This window comes from Taurulus bubalis (genome assembly GCF_910589615.1).
Source record: "Taurulus bubalis genome assembly, chromosome: 1".
Lineage (NCBI taxonomy): Eukaryota > Metazoa > Chordata > Actinopteri > Perciformes > Cottidae > Taurulus > Taurulus bubalis.
The window spans coordinates 34709873-34730817 of record NC_136589.1 but is presented as its reverse complement, the minus strand read 5'-3'; the positions used below and the strand labels follow the sequence as shown (position 1 = coordinate 34730817).

At 43.9% G+C, this 20945-nt stretch overlaps 1 protein-coding gene across 1 annotated transcript in view; it reads right to left on the bottom strand.

Moving 5' to 3' along the window:
• The window catches only part of kmt2cb (lysine (K)-specific methyltransferase 2Cb), a gene marked incomplete at its 5' end in the record, with an annotated part of 53729 nt that overhangs the window by 7789 nt on the left and 24995 nt on the right, over window positions 1–20945 (bottom strand). Inside the window, 29 exons of the mRNA XM_079220670.1 lie at window positions 464–655; window positions 900–2543; window positions 3160–3392; window positions 3521–3581; window positions 3681–3747; window positions 3940–4051; window positions 4143–5710; window positions 5809–6122; window positions 7204–9147; window positions 9378–9575; window positions 10420–10493; window positions 10635–10870; window positions 10979–11120; window positions 11202–11339; window positions 11655–11687; window positions 11801–11941; window positions 12883–12930; window positions 13217–13309; window positions 14645–14837; window positions 15892–16022; window positions 16121–16246; window positions 16499–16618; window positions 18086–18298; window positions 18427–18498; window positions 18624–18730; window positions 18829–18993; window positions 19470–19651; window positions 19758–19862; window positions 20827–20931. Coding sequence (XP_079076796.1) covers window positions 464–655; window positions 900–2543; window positions 3160–3392; window positions 3521–3581; window positions 3681–3747; window positions 3940–4051; window positions 4143–5710; window positions 5809–6122; window positions 7204–9147; window positions 9378–9575; window positions 10420–10493; window positions 10635–10870; window positions 10979–11120; window positions 11202–11339; window positions 11655–11687; window positions 11801–11941; window positions 12883–12930; window positions 13217–13309; window positions 14645–14837; window positions 15892–16022; window positions 16121–16246; window positions 16499–16618; window positions 18086–18298; window positions 18427–18498; window positions 18624–18730; window positions 18829–18993; window positions 19470–19651; window positions 19758–19862; window positions 20827–20931 — 8757 coding nt within the window. The remainder of the gene's footprint in view (window positions 1–463; window positions 656–899; window positions 2544–3159; window positions 3393–3520; window positions 3582–3680; window positions 3748–3939; window positions 4052–4142; window positions 5711–5808; window positions 6123–7203; window positions 9148–9377; window positions 9576–10419; window positions 10494–10634; window positions 10871–10978; window positions 11121–11201; window positions 11340–11654; window positions 11688–11800; window positions 11942–12882; window positions 12931–13216; window positions 13310–14644; window positions 14838–15891; window positions 16023–16120; window positions 16247–16498; window positions 16619–18085; window positions 18299–18426; window positions 18499–18623; window positions 18731–18828; window positions 18994–19469; window positions 19652–19757; window positions 19863–20826; window positions 20932–20945) is intronic.

The window sequence follows — 20945 nt, the reverse complement described above, 5'->3', positions numbered from 1 at the left end:
CTTTCAGCCAGACTGATACTTGTAAGAAACAAGCAATACAAAGTGCATTGTCATTTGGTTTTGCTGAGCTACATTAAATGTGACAATGGGATGATATTGTGCTACATTTCTAATGAGCGAGTCAGATTCATGAAGTTAATGAATTAATAAACCTCAATCAATGAGCGACTTGGTATATAATCACAATTCCACTCTCCTGAATAATAACAGATTCTAATACCTGTGTGTGCAATTGCCATCCAACAAGTACTTAATTACAATAATATGCTTATGATATGTGAAGTTTGTGTCTGTGGACTCAGTGGAGACCATTTACTATCCTGGCAGTAATTAATACTGTAAAATTCTGAATAAAGTATTCACATTCCAAGCTATAATCTTTCTACCATCCTTTGTTCCCGAAGATGTGCAGTGGTGCAGCTTCAACCACTTTAGGGTTATACGGTGAAGAAATCAATCTTACCTGTTTGATTTGATTCATTACAGTGTCAGGGCCAGAATGCATCAGTTGCCTCTCATCCCCTTCCTTCTTCCTCTTCTTGTAGCGAGATGCAGGTTTCTCCCCTCCTTTCGGAGCCCTCTTGTTCCTCCCTTTCTTCTTCTCCTGTTCAAGGAGCACAGGTCCAGGGAAGTCTGGGAGGCCATCAGAGTACGCCTGGAGATGAGAAAAATATGGTTTTGCATTAAAACGCATGACTTTACTTCAGATTACTTGGGCAGCATTATGGCTCCAAGTTGGACGTTTTCAAACACAGAACAATGACTCATTCAAAAACCGACAGCTATGACTCATACCAATTTAACTATGACACGGCCCCTATCTGAATCAGCTAGCCCATCTATGACTCACTATGTTGATCACTCAGCGCTCTGGCTGTATGACTAACATAAATACTGACCCCATTGCTGTCCATGGAGCTTTGCCTCAGCAGGGCTTTGCAGTCTGCCAGCTCCTCCTCTTCCAAGCGCATGCTCTCCTCCAACCTCTGCTGGGACAATCCGGGTGGAGGTGTACTCTTGTTCTTCAGAAGGTGTTTCAGTAGTTCATTGCCAGCCTCCCCCTTGTTTGGACTTTGCCCTGCAGCGAAGGGAGACATACTCCCTTTTTTACCCTCCTGCTTCACAGAGCTCATGTCTGAGCCGATGGGCCCGTCCCGTGGCCCATGACACTCACTGGCATCCGTCTGCTCCAGCTTTATGTTGTTAAGGATCCTGTCATGTTCCTGAGCCTGGGTTCTTGTTATGTCTGATGAGACACCAGGGTGTCCAGTTTGCCCTCCAGAAAGCTGCCTCTCCAGCTCTGAGTGACTGGGGGTGGAAGATCCCAGTAAGGGGGACCTTGACAAGTCCTGCTCACCAAATAGATGGGTGTTTCTGGTTGGAGTTGAGGAGGTGTCTGAGACACACGGTGTGAGCGGGGCAGTAAGGTCCGAGTGTGGAGTTGAAGGTGTCTTGACTGAATCTGCGTCATCGTCCTTCTTCTTTTTGCGGTTCCTTTTCTTTTTCCCCTTCTCGTCTGGAATGATGTTGGAGTAGAGCTGGATTAGAGACTGACCTGAGCCTGGAAAGTTAGATGGTAGAGGTGTAGCTGAGTCACCAAATGGTGGACCCTCACCCGGCATCGGAAGCATCATTCCTGGCCCATTGAACTGACGAGGTCTGGGTTGACCCTGGGAAAAATTAGGTGCTTGTAGGGTAAGATTATCAGGCCCAAAGCCAGACCCCATGTCACGGGGCATCATTCCATTGCCCATCATGGCCCTCCTTTCACCTTGCATGAACGTCCCGGGTGGTGAGCGCATACCAGGCTGCATGCCCTGCTGCTGGGGGAACATTGGTGCAAGTTGTTGCTGTTGCTGCAGAGGAGGCCGCTGAGGCTGCATGAAGTCCTGTGGCAGCTCTGCATTAAAAAACGGCATCTGAGCGAGTGGGGCCATGTTCCCATCTGGCCCCATCATCCCTTGCTGCTCCATTTCCATACGGTGTTTCAGGGCTCTCTGTCGTTCAACTTCCTGCATTAGCTGCACCCGCTGTCTCTCCTGCTGCTCCCTGAGCCTCTCCCTCCTCTCCCGCTCCTGAAAGCCTTCACTGAATGGGTTGTTGTCATCGAACTTCACACCACTTCCCTGTATTGGTTTTACACCACCTGGAGGAGCTGGTGGTGCCTGGGGATCCACAGGCATTTGTGAGTGTTGAGGTACGTTACCCATTGGCATCTGATGAGGTTGGCCGGGATTTCCCACAGGTACCTGGGGGGGCATTATGGGTGGCATTCCCGGTCCTGCCATGGGCATGGGCGCACCAGGATGCCACCCAGGTGGTGGGTTGGGGATACAGGGAGGTGGATTTGGCTGGCCAGGGTGAAGTGGCATCTGCATTATGGGGTTCAGAGGAGGTTGGACAATTGGAGGGCCACTCGGGACCATACCAGCAGGGCCTGGCATTGGGTGCATCCCAGGCATTATGGGTGTCATATTGTTTTGCTGTTGTTTCACTCGGTACTCCTCTATAAGTTCAGCGTGCTCCTTCTGCTGCTTGCGAATCTGAAAAAGAACATAAAACATATATTTAAAAAAATGTTATTGAGGTTCTCTGATATTTACAAAGGATTTGTGTATCACTTTCAAGGCGTTTTATCACATTAGCAAAACAAATGCATGAGGACACGGGTTTACCCAAGGGAAGAGCTGTACGATTTTAATTTCAAACAGAAACTGAAGAATTTAATTTTAAAGCAGAAGTTGGAAAGTACAACCAGCGAAGAACATTCTTTTTAACACTGTTCTTTTAGGGAATTGAAGCAGGTTGCAGCGCAGACACAAGCCTTTGTGTTTTAAATCACTCAGTTTGTTTGGATATTATTTTTTCCAAGTTTGTTCAGAAAGTAAATGTCTACAATAGTATAGTATTTTTGGTTAAATAAAGTTTTTTTCCATCTGTTATTCAGAAATACCTTATTTGAGTGCCACACATCAACCAACACAGTCGTAAGCACGCTCGGCATGTAGACAACTACTTCTGGTGGAGGGCCAGATAGCTAGTTTAAACATTAAACTCTGCTTCATAGGTCCAATGAAAGGACAATGCTCAGGACTGCCATTGTTCAGAAGAGGGCGGAGATAAAATTCAGTGGTGGAGCTTGACATGCCAAACATTTACCTGCTCCAGTTGTTTCTGTACTACACCCTGCTGCTCTGTGACATGTTTGAGCTGCTCAGTGTCCTCCTCAGGGAACTCTCTCCCCGCCTTCTTAGCTGTTCTCTGCTTGGCAGACAGGGCTTTCTTAGACTTCCTGTGTGCCCCAATCTTCTCTTCCAGAAACTTCTGCTGCATTTGAAGTAGTTGCTGAGTCTCCTGGAGCCACTCCTCGTACTGAGCCCTCTGAGCATTATCTGAAAGAAGAAAAACCTTTTTGTTAGCAATCTTGACAGCATGAAAAACAAACATCTTAACATTTCAAGGCTTGACAGACCTTCAAACCAAACAGTTGAAAATGCATATGAATTTTAAGAGAACTTACTGACAAACCCTGGTCCAAAGTTTGGGGGATTCGGTCTTGATACCTGTGTCAATTTGCCATCCTGAAATCAAGGTTGACAAATATGTTATATATTTGCAATTTAGATCTTTTTCATTATATTGTTTTATATAACATTCAAGCAGATTGATGATTCAATTACCTGCCCAACAACTTGTGGAGGAAGCGGTGTGCTTTCAGGACAAGGTGTAGCAGGACCAGGAGGAAATCTGTGATAGAGCAATAACAACACACATTTTAGTCATCCAATCAAATCACTGTCACCATTCTACCAATAGTTCTACACTATCATAATGGCTGGCCCAATAGGTTGGGATCAACACTACTTTAAAACCTAAACCAATACATACACTCCCACTACCAGTATTACATGTTCTACTAAAGAAAGGTGAACCTTTTACCTGTTCATGACCATTGGGGTCATCCCCATGTTGTTCTGAACCATGACTTTGTTGATGCCTTTCAGAGCAACCATTTTAGCTTTCATGATGGGATCAGTGATGGCATCAAAATCTGCAAATGACAAATAATGCACTCTCAGAAAAGACGTAATCTCAAACATGACCCACGGCGACAAATAGAAGTTGTGGCCTAAATAATTTACCGATGTTGGGGAAGAAGGAGTCGCTGGAGCGCTGTCGTATCATGGCTTGCATCTGCCTCTGTTGCTGTTGCTCCTGCCTCTCCTGGTCTAGAAGGTCCTGCAATAGCAGTGGCTGCTCCTCCAGCAGAAGAGGACGGTGTAGATGGCCGTGCTGACCCAGCGCCTGGTTCAACGCTACCTGCTGGGCCAGGGTGAGACCGCTCTGGTCCAGACCACTCTCGGCCAATGCAGAGGCTAGCCCCAGCTGATCGTCTTCCCCAAAGTCACTCATCGAAGTTTCTCCTGCAGAGTTCGCGTCGGGTATTGTAAGTCCAGAGGTATGCTGAGTGTCAGAGGCTTGGTTCGGCTGGGGCATGAGGTTAACTCCTTGACTGACAGATTCCACGATAGGATTTAATGACTGTTCCTCCGGCTGCTGCTTTATGAGTAAACTAGACAGGACAGGGGTGGAGTCAGAGAGCACCCCCTGCTGGGTTGAGGTTAAGGTGTTTCCAGTGGCTTGATGGTCTCCAACATTCTGACAGTCTCTGGCCTCTGTTTTAATTTCTTTCCCAAGTGCCAAAGAAACAGAGTCCTGACTCCCAGGGGCTTCCAGCTTGACTTCAGCTGAAAACGGAACACCACAGGCCTCTGACTTTGCAGAAACAGATGCTGAACTGGATGACGCGCCACTTGTGCTTGAGTTTTTGTTGATGTCTGTGGTGTCTGCATTATAATCCATAGGATCACTGAGATCCAGTTCCTCATTAAACATGTCTTTCTTGATGTCATCTAGGTCAGGGTCTGTGTAGGCAATGATGTCAAATTTCCCAGATGTTAGGAAGTCATCAAGGTGGAGGTCATTCGTCTCTAGATCTAAGTCTTTGCCATCTTCAGGATCCAAATTTAGATTTTCCAAGTCAGCATCCACCAAGTCTTTCACCTCCACATCCTCAAGATCTTTGACGGCTGATTCTTCTGCATCCAGTTTCTCCTCTATGCCATCACTGCCGGACTCAGTCTGCCCAGCAGGGGGTGCAGTCAGGATCATAGATGCTGCCATGTTCTGGTTCTCATTTGAAGAAGGCTGGCTCATGGACCTCATCAAATGAGATTGTCTGAGTGTGTGGTTTCCTGACATTTGAGCATGCTGATGAAGATTGTCCATGCTGGCAGATAGCTGTACATGGCCAGTGTGGCTGGCCATGGGGTCCACCATCCTGGGCCCCTGATTAAAAGGGAACCTGGAATCAAGTGTTCCTTGAAAGCCTTGTAGTCTTTGACCCTGCAAATTGAGATCCATGTGCCCTTGCATGGCACCAGGGGGAAATGACATACGTGGCCTGTTTTCTATGGCTCTGTGTCGCAGCTCAATAAAAGGCTGGCCCATGATGTTGTGCTGCTGCACTGGCATACCACGCGGTGGGAAGTGCTGGGGAAGCCCCATAGGGTTGCCTCCCATACTCTTTGCCATTTCAACAGACATGGACCGTCGCATTTGAGGAGGAACATCCTGCATTGGATGTTGCCCCCGAGGAAAGAACTCTTGGGACCCATGAGGTCCAAGAACCCCAGGTGGAAATGCAAACCTAAAATAGTATAAAAAAAAAAGAAAAACATGTATCTTTTACAAATTACATACATCTGAAACACATAAATGTACTAAAAAGAACAACATCACACAAACCTTGGTCCCTGATGTCTCAAATTAGGATCTCCAGGATGTGGGCCCCTTTGGAGTTGTCCCTCATTAGGGAAAGGGATACGCTGATCACCTGGAAACGGTCCAGGAAACCGCATTGGCCCTCTCATGGGTCCTTGTCCAGGATAAGGTGGTGGCGGCCGGTTGAACATTTCCCCCTGATGCCCAGGGCCCTCCTGGGGCCACGGTCGTGGTGTTCCTGGGTTTATGTTGCCAGCAGGCTCTTGAGGGCCCCTTTCCTGTCGAATAGCACTCCTCTGTTGCTGCTGCTTGAGGATTAGCTCTCTAATTCGTTGTCGCTAAAAAACATAACAAGCATACATACATTTAAGCCTTAACAAGATAAATGGGCCAAGTGTAGCTTACAAAAATACTGTATTTCTAGCTGTTAAGACAGCTCATCCTACTTAAACTCCACAGTTTTCACTTTCTGCACCTCTCACATGTTCCTATTTAGCTAAAAAAAAACATACTATAAAATGTAATCGAGATAAGCGTATAAGTTAGCAGAGTACTTTTCCCCAGTAGAATTTTTGTTTGATGGCTCGTTTAACAAGCAAAACCCATGTTCATATTTGTAAGCTGGATAGGAAGGAGACTTAAGCAGGAAAGATGATGTGGTTGTTGTTCATAATCTGTGGCTATTGTGTCGTTCGCAGGCGGCTGTTGATTATGAGAGAATGTTGACGTTACTGCTTTAAGCAAAGATTTGATTGGCTGCATGGCAACAAGATATTCATCTACCTAGGCGGGAAACAAAACTAATATTTTTTAGATGGCAGTCCTTCCCATTTGATATAAAACCATTGTACTCACTTTTGTTTGTATGTTTTTCTGTGAATATTTGGACAAGAGTGTTCATTGTAGGTTCAAAACAAGAAGCAGCCATGGTCAGATATTTAGACAGGTGGTAAACAAACCCCCAGTTTCAATATATTTCTTTGGAAAAGAAAACGAAGGCACATGTATAATTATTATTATATTATTATAATTATTATTACCAACTATATCTGCTATACTTGTCTGAAGATCCTGATCCAACTTTAACCTGCCATTGATAGATGTGCACTCAGACAGTTCTAAGGAATGAAGGATTACAAAAGAAGTTTCCGTTGCGCTCAGGTTTTGCCTTTAAGTAAATGGGGTACATAATATGGCTTAAGGGGGTGGGGCGTTGTTCAGCTGTGTGGTGATCTGACAGTTTCTGGTTCTTGCTGTGTTGAACTAGAAATGTCTATGTATGTAAAACATCATAAAACGATGACCCAGTTTGTAAAAAAAAAAAAAAAATTATCTTCATAAACATTGTTAAAAATAAAATTGCAATAGTAACGTATGAGTGATTCGATTTTGAATGGAACATAGGCGCTATTCAAGTACCTGTCTGAGTCTTTCCTCACTCTCAGCGAGAGCAACACCCTCAGAGGAAATACCAGACATTTGTGGGTTGTTAGACAGTTGACCTGGGTCATGAAGGACTGTTCCATTGTTCCCTACACATGATTGATCTTTCATTTCCATTTTCTCTATCGAATGTGGACGAGGAGTCATGGGGCCTTGCTCATATGGGTCATGGCCAGGTGTCTGAATGGGTCTTCTGGAGGGTGACTGAGTAAATCCATCTTCTGAAATACTTTGGTGTTTTGGTGTTTGTGAGCCTGGATGAGGGAAGGGCTCATGAAGTCTGCCTTGAGGTTGGGAGAAAGGATCCTGGCTTCCCATTAGTCCTAGCCTTGGCCCTTGTCTGCTGAGTACATCAGGACCAGGCCGTGGGGTCCCTGGAGGCTGGGCGTAGGGGTCATTAAGCATTGGTCTGGGAGTCCCAGGCTGGGAAAACATGTCACTGCTCCCTGGCCTAGATGTCCCAGGTGTACTAGTAAATGGCTCTATGGTCCCCCTCTGGCTGCCCGGTGACTTAGAAAAACGTTCTCCAACAGAGGGTCGTGGAGTACCTGGTGGCTGAGCATAAGGGTCCACTGAGTGGGAAGGTGACATCCTCTGTCCAGGGTGCGGCTGATGCGTGAACTGGTTCATCCCACTGGGGCGAGGAGTAGAGGGCGCTTGTGAGTAAGGGTCTGAGGATTGGTTAGGGGTGTTTGAATAGTTGTCATGTGGACGTGGGGTGCCGGGAGGTCGGGCATAGGGCTCAAAAAATGGCCGAGGTTGAGCACCAGGTTCATTGATGGATCGTTGATTGCCTGTAGACTGAGAGAAAGGGTCAGTAGCTGGCTTGTTGGGCCCAGGGGGCTGGGCGAAGGGGTCATATGTGAAGTGGTCAGGTCTCGGAGTGGAAGGTGCATGGGCATAGGGGTTTCTAGACATTTGAGTCATTGGTCCTGGCTGAGCATATTGGTGCACCTGAGGGTGATGTTGGCCCATTCTAGGAGGGCTGGTGAAGTTCTCATTCCCGGATGGTCTTGGAGTATGTGGAGGCTGAGCATAGGGGTCCATTTGCTGATTCTGGGAGAACCTGTCAGAAGGATGTAGACCTGGTCGGTTGAAGGGATCCTGAGCCTGAGGAGGGGGCATAGGTGTTTTGAACAGAGGGACTGAGCCAGACTCATTACTTCCAGGGATTGGTGTTAGTAAAGGTCTTGAATAAGGGTCAGACAAGATCATCCTGTTCTGGGCCATGCGCTGATAGGCCTCATTTCTTATCATGGGCCTCGAGTATGGGTCTCTGCCTGGAGAACCCATTGGGGGCCTTCCCTGAGCAGCCTGACTGGCCCTGGGGGGACCCATGGGCTTCAGGAAAGGGTCCATTTCCCCTGTTGGCCTTGGGGTGTCAGGTGGTTTGGCATACGGGTCACTACTCATGGATGTTGGAGAGCCAAAAGATTCATGAGCAGGAGAGGGCCTCCCTCTGTCCTGCTGCTCCATCATGGACGTTGGGGATTTACCAGATTCCACAGGCATTCTGCGACATGTATTTGGCGGTCTTGGGGTCCCAACCATCTTGGCATATGGGTCCCATGGAGAAGAGGGTCTGGAACCAGAGGAACCTGGTGAGAATACCTGTGGGGACTGAGGTTGGGAGGAAGAGCCAGATGGAGGGGGAGGAGGTGGTCGTAAGAACACATCCTCTGGGGGACCTGAAGTGGGCGTCCCTGGTAGCTGCGGCCTGGCAAAGCCGTCTTTAGAATTGAGTTGGTGTATGGGAGACATGCTTCCATTGCTGGGCTGGGAGGCTGGGCTCTGGTTTCCACTGTTGTTGCCATCTCCCTCTGACTGCTGCTGCTGCTGTAGTAGTTGCTCATTCTTAACTTGCTCCAATTTCTGAGTGGCTTCAATTTTGGCTTGCTGTTTGCTTTTCTGCCTCATTTGCTGTTGGAAGGGCACAGTGAAAATTGGGATTAGACATCAAAAAAAGGATGCCGCAAATATCAGTCTCATGCCAAAAATGAACTGGACCTACTAACCACCAATGTCATCAGGGTTAATGTGGAGGATAGTGCAGTTGTTTAGGGAGCTTTACTAAACCACCACTTCTTAGCTGTCTTAATATAATGTGGACCTGCCGCTGCATTCCCTGACTTCATTGCATACACTCTTACCTGTCTAAACTTCCACTCTTGTTCATGCTCTGACTCTTTTGGTTTCAAAGGGTCTTTAAACAGCAGTTCTGTGTCTAGTGGTATGTTGGGATCAAACACCTCAGGGGGCTGTTGCTGCGGTTGGTGCCTCTTCACCGTCTCATTCGACATCTGGACTTTGTTGATGCGCAGGGCTGCTCGGTTATCTCTTGCCTTTTGCTAAACAGCAAATCAATCACAAAACAAAAACATATCCAACATGAATACTAGAATATAATTCGTGAACATAGCATTGCAGAACAAAATATGGTTGTCGATCCAGGCCTTCAACATTTTCAACAAGTGTGAAACTGGAGAAATGTCACTCCTACTCCTGCCAAACTAGTGTTTATGTAACATTAAACTCTTTCATAGTATTTGTTTTAATACGTCAATGCGAGGGAACGGCCATTCATGTTGCAGATTTGACACTTGGTGGTGACAGTGAAAAAAAGGGTGGCTTGCTGACATACAATCGGGGCATGGCTGGATAAAGCACTCCATGGATATTAAAAATAACATTTAAATTGATCTTGATTCGGTAAAGCACATTTGATTGATGTTCTATGCCATTTTACCCACACTATAACTTGACCTCTTAGTACTGTATATGCAAAAAAGATGGAGGTCATCTGTTGCTGTAAATCAAACAAAAGCCATGAAAGAGAACTGCTACCATGTAACCAGTGGCAAAATAGCCAAACAATCATAAATTCATCGTTTATTAGAATATACACTTTCAAAATGGCCTCTTCCAGATACCAATACTTCTAGTGAACTTAATTACGTAGGCCAAAGTGAGTTCTAACACTGAGCAGGCCTTCCTATGTTAATTAGTTCGTTTGTGAATGGCCGGATTTCAAATTGCATTGGCAAGAAGCAAGAGGCCAGATGCGATAGAGGAGTCTGCCTTCTGCATACTAATATGTCAGTGTAACTAGTAGTGACAGCTTTATGTCTGACATGGTACAAAACGTTCAGCCTTCAAAATAGTTGAAGAACATCTGCAAATAAATGATCTTACCACATATGGGGCCCTGTCTTGTGAACTAGCTTTCCTCCAAAGTTTTGCAATTTGCTTTACTCTTGTAGACCAATCTGTAGAAAGAATAAAAGCAGGAGTTGTCATGCCAAAAAAGTCAAAGGCATACAAGGTTGTTTTTTTTTCAAGCAGAATTAACAGCAATGACGAAGAGTAAAAACAACTGACAAAAGGCATAAAATATATAATATACCAACCTGGGTATTCTTCTTTGAGGTTGGGGAAATTGACATTGGTATATAGGACGGGTGCAACGGTGGCTAGCTCTCCAAGTGTTTCCTCCTTCTCCCACTTGAGTGTACTCCTTTGGGCATTTGACATGGCTTCAGTCTCCCCCTCGGCCAGAGGTCCAGGGGTTGTAGGGCCGGAGTCTTGGGAAGGGGAGAGCCATGGACCAACTGCATCATGAGGCATCTGATTAAAATTTCTATCCCTGAAAGAAAACAACTCATCTTTACATCACAACCAGAGGCTGGTTTTGCAGAGAAAAAAATACTTTTGTGAATATTTAATAGATCAAAGGAAGGAATTTGTACATTACCTTGGATTGTCAGTGAAAGGCATACGGTTGAGGGGGGAGAAATTTTCTGGGATGCAGGGTCCTGCTCCTGGATTTGAAGGGAAGCGTTGGCTTGGTCCCATCATACCATTGATCATTGGCATCCTTGGAAACATGGAATTCCCTACACACACGATTTAAGATGTTGATTAGATGCATATACTTTCAAAAACAGATTGCTCTGACAACGTCCTTAATGATGTACCTGCGTTGGGGTGAGGCATACTAGTGCCAGGTGTGGCAGGGTGGGGCCCTGGACCCTGGGGGTGAGGCACCTGTGGTTGGCTCGTGCTGGGGCTAAGGACTGCTGTGAAGAGATCCTCCACATCTTTGCCCTCCAGCTCTGTAACAGAGTAACAGTACGATGTTGCGTGTGCATATATTACCCATTAAGGTAGGAGTAAACGTGGGTTAGTTTAATAAACTGCATTGTCAAAATTCATTCCTCCTGTATCTATTATGAGATAACTGCAAAATCATTTGTTTGTTTTTGCCTTAAAGACACCTGTACAATTCATCTCACTAAGCCGTTAACCATTGTTTAGCAAAACACTGAACCGCAAGTGCTTTAACAACACCGCTCACAGTCACATTCATTAGTGCAGGGCAACGAGGGTCCCAAGCTTACAGTTTGGCAAAAAAGGATGAAACTACAAACCTGGAATTTTGTAAAGTTTGCTGAGAATTGATTCTGGAACAACAAGAGAATTGGAGAAAACAGATCAGTATTCATCCTGTAGGAAGTTTACAAATAACAGTGTGAAACAACTGAAAGGGTCTGGATGTTTGGCCTCCTGCACTGACCATCAGTGACCATCTTGTCTAGCTCTGGGCTGAGAATGCCATCCAGGTGTTCCTCTCGGAGGGTTCGAGGAGTCCTCCGGCCACCCTGAGAATGGAGCGCCACTGGGGAACCGTCTGACAGGGCCCCGATATCCAGACCAGCTGTCGAAACACACACAGACATACAAAAACAAATCATAACATGCATGCACACACATACACACACAGACACGTACAACCGACAAAATACCCAACAAAGAACGTGATCAGAAATATAGACGTGAAGTACGAACAGGTTTACTGTCTTAACAGCCTGGGGAATGCAATTAAAACAGAACAGTGATTGCAGCTTCTTGGGGTTCCTGTGTTGTTTAAAAGCAGTGTTTAGGGAACTGCGAAGAGGCATCATAATTCTCAATAAAAAAGGTACACCAACATGTCAATGTGTGTGTGGCAAAATATGGATAAAACCCATAAAAATACACTGCTGTCAGATTCTATCAAAATTAGGCTGGAATTTCTATCCAACTAGCAAAAACGGTCCTACTCTTGTCTATGCGTTCCATCTCTTACATACATACACACAAAATGATGAAATGTAGGCTGAATAAAGTTGGTTTTCTTTTTACAAAAGATGGAGGACATATACTGCAATGCTTTTTGTCATCCAGCCACAGGAATAAGAACAGAAGACCTTCACAGTCTTTGTGAAGGACATTCACAGTCTCTGGAAGGACATTCTCCAAAGGCCACCTCTAAATTTCTGCTTTCTAAACTGCCAATTTCTTGAATGTGAAAATGTCCTTGTAAGTTTTATCAAGCTGCTATGAATTTGTATCCATTTAAAAAATAAAAATGTCACCACTGTGAAAGGGCTCAGGAGGCTCACAAACAAAGACTGACACACCATACGCATTCAAGTGAACACTGTGCACCGGGTTAGGTAAGCACTAAGCAGTTTATGAGTGTTAAAACAATCTGAAATGATTGAGAGAGAAGCTAAGTATGAAGCAGCTTATATGCATGCACACTCAAATAGAGACAAACACTGTTAGAGGAAGAATGCACTAAAGCGAGGGATTAGTAGGCCATAGCACCCTTACCAAAAGGAGGAGGTGAGCTGTCAACCTGGAAGGGGCAAAAATCAAGACCTACAAGGACCCAAAACCAGATAAAATGAGTGAAAAAAATTATAATAGTGAAAACAGAAAAAGCACAACACGCTTGAGACAATGCAAAAAAAGATAAAAACCAAAGATGAACTAAAAAGTATTAATTAAGAATGTGACATACAAAATAAATAATCATTAAGTGGTAAAAGCAAAATAAACTCTCTGTCTGAGGAAATTTCCGAACCGGGAAGATTTTGTAAACCCACGGCGAGGTGACTATTAATAAATCTTGCTACTGTGACTGCCTGTGAAATATATGACGCACCAGAGTCACTGCCTTGCTTTCCGAGCATTCCCAAGATGTCTGCATCACTGTTCAGAACATCAGATAGATCAACTAATGGTTCCTCAGATGTCTCTGTAGATGGAAGGGGGGAAAGAAGAAACAAAAAAGAAAGGAAACCAAAGCGTCACAAATCATAATTGATGGCGATGTTGAACGAACATGAGAAGGTGATTTGGAACCATTGGTTTTGATGTCACATGTAGAGTCTGGTTTCGACTAAACAGGAGAAGAACTGACTGTATTCTGAAAGGCTTGAGTTATACTACAGCAAATCTTCCAACATTATTTAACTGATTAAAGTGCCAGAGAATATCTGCCAAAGATAATAAATGTACTTATATTCATTTAGCACTTTTCTAGCCGTCCGACCACTCAAAGCATGTTTTACTACTACATTACACTAATGCCATACAAGGTGCCAACCTGCCCACCAAGATCAAAATGCTCATTTACACGCACGCACACACACACACACACACTCTTCGGAGGTTTTGGAGAGAGGCTTTCGGGAAGAATTTGGGGTTCAGTATCTTGCCCAAGGTCACTTTGACATGCAAACTGGAGGAGTCAGAGATTGAACAGTCAATCTTCCATTATATATTAATTTAATGTTGTTGCGAAATCCTCCGCCTCATAACCGGTGCAGTAGGTTCTGTGCTACAACCTCTTTCCTTGTGACTGTTCAATTTCCTTCTAATTGTCCGATAGTCACAGTGTTTTATTTCTTCAAAGTCATGCTTATTTGCTATTTCTAACTTTCCAAATTACAGCACGCCATTTTCTGAATTGTGAAATCAGTCTTAACACAGAGTAATACCACTCATACCCTTCTTTTTCTTTCGTTTTTTAAACCACACTACTAGATACAAGTGGTCATATTTCTAATTTTCAGGTGTGTAGTTCTGAGTGCAGTTTTTTAGCATTTTGGAACCGGACCAAACATCATTGATTGGATATCTACCACACTATGTGATGCAATACCTTAAAATGGGATGTATCTAAAACATTAAGACACTTCTACTGCGGTTTCAGTAAAAGTGAGTCTGTGAGCACTGATTGACCTAACACAGACTTTGTTTTGTGTGAATAGGTGAACATGTGGTTTGAACACATGTTGTGAAACTCATTTACACCTGTGTGAAAAGGGTTAAGACTCTCATTGTGTAATGCCACTTGCATGGACAAGGGGGGACAAATGGGAATAATAATAAAGCGAATAAGAGACATCGTTGTGAAAAATGCCCCAAAATAAAAAAGATACCCTTGTTGTGTCAGGCTGTTCAACACCTTCATTGAATCCTTTTTTTAAGGTCTAATTGATTTGGTAAAACCTAATGTTAAGTCCAACACTTTGAATCAATGAATCATTACGTCCCTTGCCCTGGAGAACTAAATGTGTACACGTACGTGCTGCTACTGGTCTGGTGGGAAGGGATGTTGCAGAGGCACTGAGCAGAGGGTCCGATGAAGAGTCCAGGAAGCTTGTGGTGGGGTGCTTCCTCTTCACTTGGCTTTGACCTTCTTCCAGTAAGCCTGATTCGACCCCCTGCTGCCTGCTCTGCTTGCTTTTGTCCAGTAGGTCCTTTCCAAAGAAGGCTTCCTGAACATGACAACACAAAGCACTGGTTAATTCTCCGTGTTGACACTTTTCTTCAAGGACTGTCGTCGTACCTTTCTTGACATCATCCTCGGGAAACACATCCCATGTCACATAGAAATTATTCAGCACACTTTGAAGGCCCATGAGAACTGACCAAAGTGAAACAGAGAAGCTAGAAACTAATACATGATGCTGCTGACCTCACTTTTGTCAGCACCTCCCGCCCCCAAAACCACTTATACCCACGAGTCATCTACTATCCTCAAAGACGTGTAACTGCGGCTCCCTGCTGCACAGAGACATTAAAAGCCCAACGTGTGGCTATTTCAATAATTAATGAAATGTGCTTCACTGTGTTGGACCTTTAGGTTGGACTGAACATCCCCCGACCGTGGTGGGGTAAAGAGCAGCACTGACAGAGACTTTAATGCACATCACAAATATCTGTGTTTTGGCCAACAAATGGTGACACTGAGATACTGGCTCGAGACAAGGAGCCTCGAAGTCATCTCTGGTTAAGCTTTTGTATGTCAATTCACAACCCAGACAGGAGCCATTTACAGAGCACGATCAGAGACGCATATCCTCAACAGTCAGTTCCTTTAGGCTGTTCCTCTTTCAAAAAACGCTCACAGAAGGGGCACCGTGCACCGAGTTTCGGTAAGTGGTTTCCAGGCAATGTACTTTGGATTCCCCAACCTTCCCAAGGGTGAGATAAAAGGGATTTTATGAAGATATGGCATGACATGACCAGACAATCTGTGCATATGAACAGGAGGCTTGCACAAGAATGAAAACCAAAAGAGATTTGCAATGAACTGATGAAATAAGCTGTCCTAACAAACGCAATATTTTTCTTGTCACGAAGGTGCCATTTTTAGGATATGAAACTGTGTTTGCAAAACAAGCTGATTAAATGGATAAAAAAGTTGATTATTATAAAAGATCATTATTTGTAGATATTATATACTCACAGAACTGTTGTATAGGGGTTTACTGTATGTGGTTATAGACAGATATACAAAAAAAGAGTGTGCTATCAAAAGGGACATACCTGCAGATAGGCGGGAAAAGCTTCCTCCAGTTTTGTTTTCTTCTTGCGGTAGCGTTTCTTTATTTTTTCTGGCACCTCTGGTCCAGGAGGCGTCTCATCCACAGGGGTATCGGGCAGAGTCTCCGTCCACCCTGCAACAAAGAGAAAAATTACATCACATAAATAAAAATGAATTGAGGGGACAAACCATTGCAATACAGACGGGTATAGATATTATAAGGGTACAGACCCTCATCTTTTCCAAAGGGATTCTCTGACATGGAGCCAGTAGAATCCTTTCTGCAGAGGGCTCGTTTGGCTTTGCCTGGACCCTGACCTGGACGGCTCCTCTGGCGGACCATGAACCCACCAATGCCTTGAACAGAGGAGTTATTCATTTATTAGGAATTTATCACGGGGATAATGTGATTTAATATATATCGAGTCTGATTGTATGGTTCTATTAATTGTCCAGTGCGTTCAGCATGAAGGCTCAGAAACACAAGAGAGAGCCCTGTGTATATCAGAGGGCCTGAGATGGCAGTGCTTTGCTACAGCTACAACGTCGGGTATGTACTGCACCATTTTACGCTTCAGAGGAGCTGTCTCCTTCAATCAGGTGCCCTACCCGGCCGGTACGGTTTCCTCTTCCTCTTCTTGCCGCCGTCGGCCCCCTTGGAGTCTTCTTCTGCTGGCTCTCGCTCCAGGCTCGAGTCAGACTTCGCCTCACAATCGAGGAGCTCCGCCTCTGCGAGAGGGAGAGAGCATTGATGATGAGTGACAGCCCTGCGGCAGAGAACACCCCGGCCAGGCACCTCAACACAGCCACCAGGGTCAATCCCATCTGAACAGCACCCAGTGGCAGGACATCAACCTCATTGAAATTAAGTTCACGACTTGCATTACTAAGGAATTTCATTTGCAGTCAGACTTTCTTTTTCATACACTTTTCTCTTTTTTTTTTTTTAATGGCCAGTTATGCAATTGTTTTGACTCTGATAATGATTAATAAATACAAGGTAAACTTATTGTATTAAAACTAATTAAGGAATATCCCATGGCAACCATCTGGATTGTACTGAGGTTTAGGTACTCTCTTTTTAATTCATTGTTATTGATCATATGAAGCAACTCACTCATTCATGCTACTTTTATTTATTGAAACATACTGTGTAGCAAAAAAAAGAGGATATTTTCACCAGCAGATAATGTCAGAAAGCATACTGTAGTGAGCTAATTTTAGTTGTATGTATTTTTTCCATGCTGTTTAGATCTCTCTTGTCCAAAACATCTGACCATAACATTTAATCTGGTGTTCTATAGCATCGACCAGCTCGGACCAGGGTCTGACAACTAGATAGATAGATAGATAGATAGATAGATAGATAGATAGATAGATAGATAGATAGACACTTTATTAATCCCCAAGGGGAAATTTGTTGTCGTAGTAGCGCCTTACAACTTACAGATACAAATAAACACAGACTCTGATGCAATCAATTCAGATTTTCCTCATTTTCAGGCTGGTTTTGTTGATTTGCAGCTAGTCATGGTAAAACATTGTGTGGTAGTGATACTTGTCAACCGGAGAGGTTGGAAGGTGATATACGTTAGCAGAGTAGGTTAGCACATCATTACCTAGCGATAGCATTTATATGCTACGCTAGCTCCTGAAGGTATCCCAATATTGTATACACATGTTGCTTTTGTTGACAGTGAATAAAGACCTACCCGAATTTACAGGAACAGTGTTTTTACTTAATTTCACTCGATCGCCAGGGGATGTGGTGGTTCACCGTTTATACTGTGATCTGTAAGTTTTTGCTTCTATCTCTATGTTATCAGTTTGACATCCTCGATAGATATATCCTTCAAGTGCAATATTGTATATATATTGTATATATATTGTCTATCTGCTTCTCTCTGAAATTGCCGTTTCGTTTTCCCCCCAAAAATGTGATAGTATTTCTTCAGCCATGGTAGCTCTGACAGCTTGACAGCAGGGGTGGGGGGCTTAGCGAAGGGACAATTGGTTCGCTTTAGCAATTTTATGTTTGAACGTTGCAGCCGTAAAATGGTGAAATACACTTAAGTACATGATTTAGCCAATAGCCAAAACACACAACCAAAAAAGCCAATACTGATTGTTCAGGCCACCGCACTGAAGGCCTCCAATAAACACTGAAAGAAGAAGCTTGTGTGAGAAGACAAGTACCTCTGTTGTCCTCTACATCTTCATCACGAGAGTGCTCTGAGAGGGGGTCTACAGGGGCCTGAAGCACTGCCACACTGTTCTGGTTAATGATCTTCAGCTTCAGCTTCGGCTTGGGTTTCCTGCGCCGCGACGCCGTAGCGGACAAACTCTGAAGCTGGCAAAGCCCCGACTCTGTCAAACAAACACCATCCTGGGTGTAGGTCCTCGACAGATCTGAAAAAGTCCCAAAAAAGCAATCATGATGAGAACAAGCATATACTTTATGAAACAAATCACCATCTTGTAGAAAAAATACATTTTATGCCATTTATTAACCACAGATTTTGAAGCTCTGAATTTACCCATGTCTTTAGCCTTTGTGACAATCTGTGTCATAAGTACAGGCTCAATGACGTCTCTGGCCTTGGTCACAACTGCAACAGCACAGGACACAGAAAAGACTTTAAAAACAAAAAGCAGAGACGAGGGTTTAAAATGTCAATAGATGAGTCTATCCGCCGTACAGCAGACACACACAAAGAACACACTGTGCTCGCACCTTTAGTGGTCTTGAAAGCTCGACACATTGTGCAGTCAAAGTTGCAGTCTGAAGCTTTTTCTACATCTTCATCTGAATGGAGACCCTGACAAGACGCATGGAACCATCTGTGGATAGAAAAGAAGGTTTAGATGAAAAGAAATTAGTTAAAAATATATATTTTATTTCATTTTATCCTGAGCAGACAGAATTTGTAGAAACACACCTGTCACATTGGCGACACTGCACAATTACAGTGCCTTCACTGTAGTCCACCAGGCAGATGGGGCATGTTGCAAGGCTGGCACAGGGGGCACATTGGGTGTAATTATTCTGCCACTCACACCTTAGGCCCGGGGTAGTGGCACCACACTGGGTACAGGACACACACCTGCAGGAGAGAGGGAGGACAGAGGTCATTCTACCCATGTTACTTCCAAAAGGATAACACAGATCGACTGTGCCGCAAAAACCTGCCTACTCACTGCACCGTGCACATGATGCAAATGGGAGTTGTGAATATTTCTTGCTCATTTGGAATTTATAAAAAAGGTAATCTTGAATTCAGTCGATCCCCTCATTGTAAGCATATTCAAGGTATTTACTTTATATGCCTTTGTGTGTTAAGAAAAGGGCTGATTTTTTTGGGGCAGATTTTAAAAAGAGGGGTGAGAAGGCGTTACAAAGAGAAATATGTATTTATCTGGAAGAGGTGGTATGTGGTAAATTGCCTAAACCGTTTACTGTAAAAAAAAAAAAAAAAAAAATGATCAGAGCTCTTTTAGTAAACTGAACACAAATTCATTTCTAATTTAAATGATTGCCTGTTTGAAGCTAATTTGGCTGAGATGATCATTCATCACTCACCATTTGCACTTCCAGCTGTCCTTGGGAACGTTTTGCAATGGAGGGTCCAGGCAGTAGGTGTGATAGCTGATGTCACAGTCATCACACAGTAGCAAGCGGCCAGGATCCGTGGCCTGGCCACAGGCCTCGCACACTGTACACTCCAGACAACGCCAGCCTTTACTCAGCACCACTTTGTTGATCTGTGAAAGTACCAATGAGACATTTACATGCAGGCCTGTGTACCATAGGAGGGTATCTCTCGAGGTATAAGGTGTGTGCGCTGTACAAGCTCAATAGTAAATGTACCTTTATGCCAACACAGAATGGATGGTAGCACTGCCCACATTGAGCACAGGCCAAAAGACGGCCCTCTGCACCAAGGCCAAAACTCCCACACACCACACACATGTCCTTAAAGGAAATAAGACATAATGAGTTAACACATTTCACTCAGGCAGTTCATTTGAGACACTGGAATTCTAGAGCTTTAGCTCATCCTATTTAATATAACCTTTTGTGTTAAAAAAACAAAACAAAGAACCTAGTCAGCTGGTGTCAGTTTCAGTTTGTCATGAAGGGAAAAAAAAGTATCAATCTGTTCTGTATATTCATTCAACATCACTAACGCTGTAAGAACCTTATCATTAACTATTTTGACGAATGCTTTCCTAAATACTGAAGGAAAAAAAGTTTCTTTACCTTAACCCTACACAGTCAATAAGAACAGTGGACCTGTCCTCTATCCTCAAATCTAGCTGTGCAAAAAAACATATGGGAATACAAGACGCTCCTGGAAACTGGCCTATACCTGGATTTTGTTAATATTATTTCTTTTTAAATCAGGAGGTTTGAGTAGGCCCCTTTTAGCCCTCATTCACAGCCTGAGAGCCAGACAGGCCAGTCTTAAGCACAGAACAGTCTGATGTGAGCCATTCGGGGGTTTATGCCTTGATACCTCAGCTGTATTATTTAATTGCTTAATACGAGAAGTTATTCTTTAACAATACAGGATTCTAACCTCTGAATTACTACCCCACACTGCTATCTTCATATTCACAGATTTCTTTAAAAACCTTAATGAGAAAAGGAAAGTAGCTGTCAGTTCGTTATTGTTTACTGAATTAAATTAATCACAGGAACTTTGAAGGCAGTAAGCAAGAAACAATACAATTTCAATACGCTCCTGTGTTACATAATCGACTGCATTTCCTGCAGGCATTTGCCAGTATCTCCGCAAGAATTAATGATCTCCAGTGGGAGAGGTCTTTAAGCATAGATCTAATTTCAGACCATCTAAGTGGATAGAGAAATTCACGGATGAGGACTCAAAATGAAATACATTAGCAACACTCTTAAGCATTAAATGAACAATAACCTGTTTTAGCGTGAAACTGTCGGTGCTGGAGAATATGACCACTGTGTTATGCATGGCATTCTCCTCCTCGTCCTTGAATGGGTATGATGTTTCTATTGTTGTGATCTACATATCAGGGG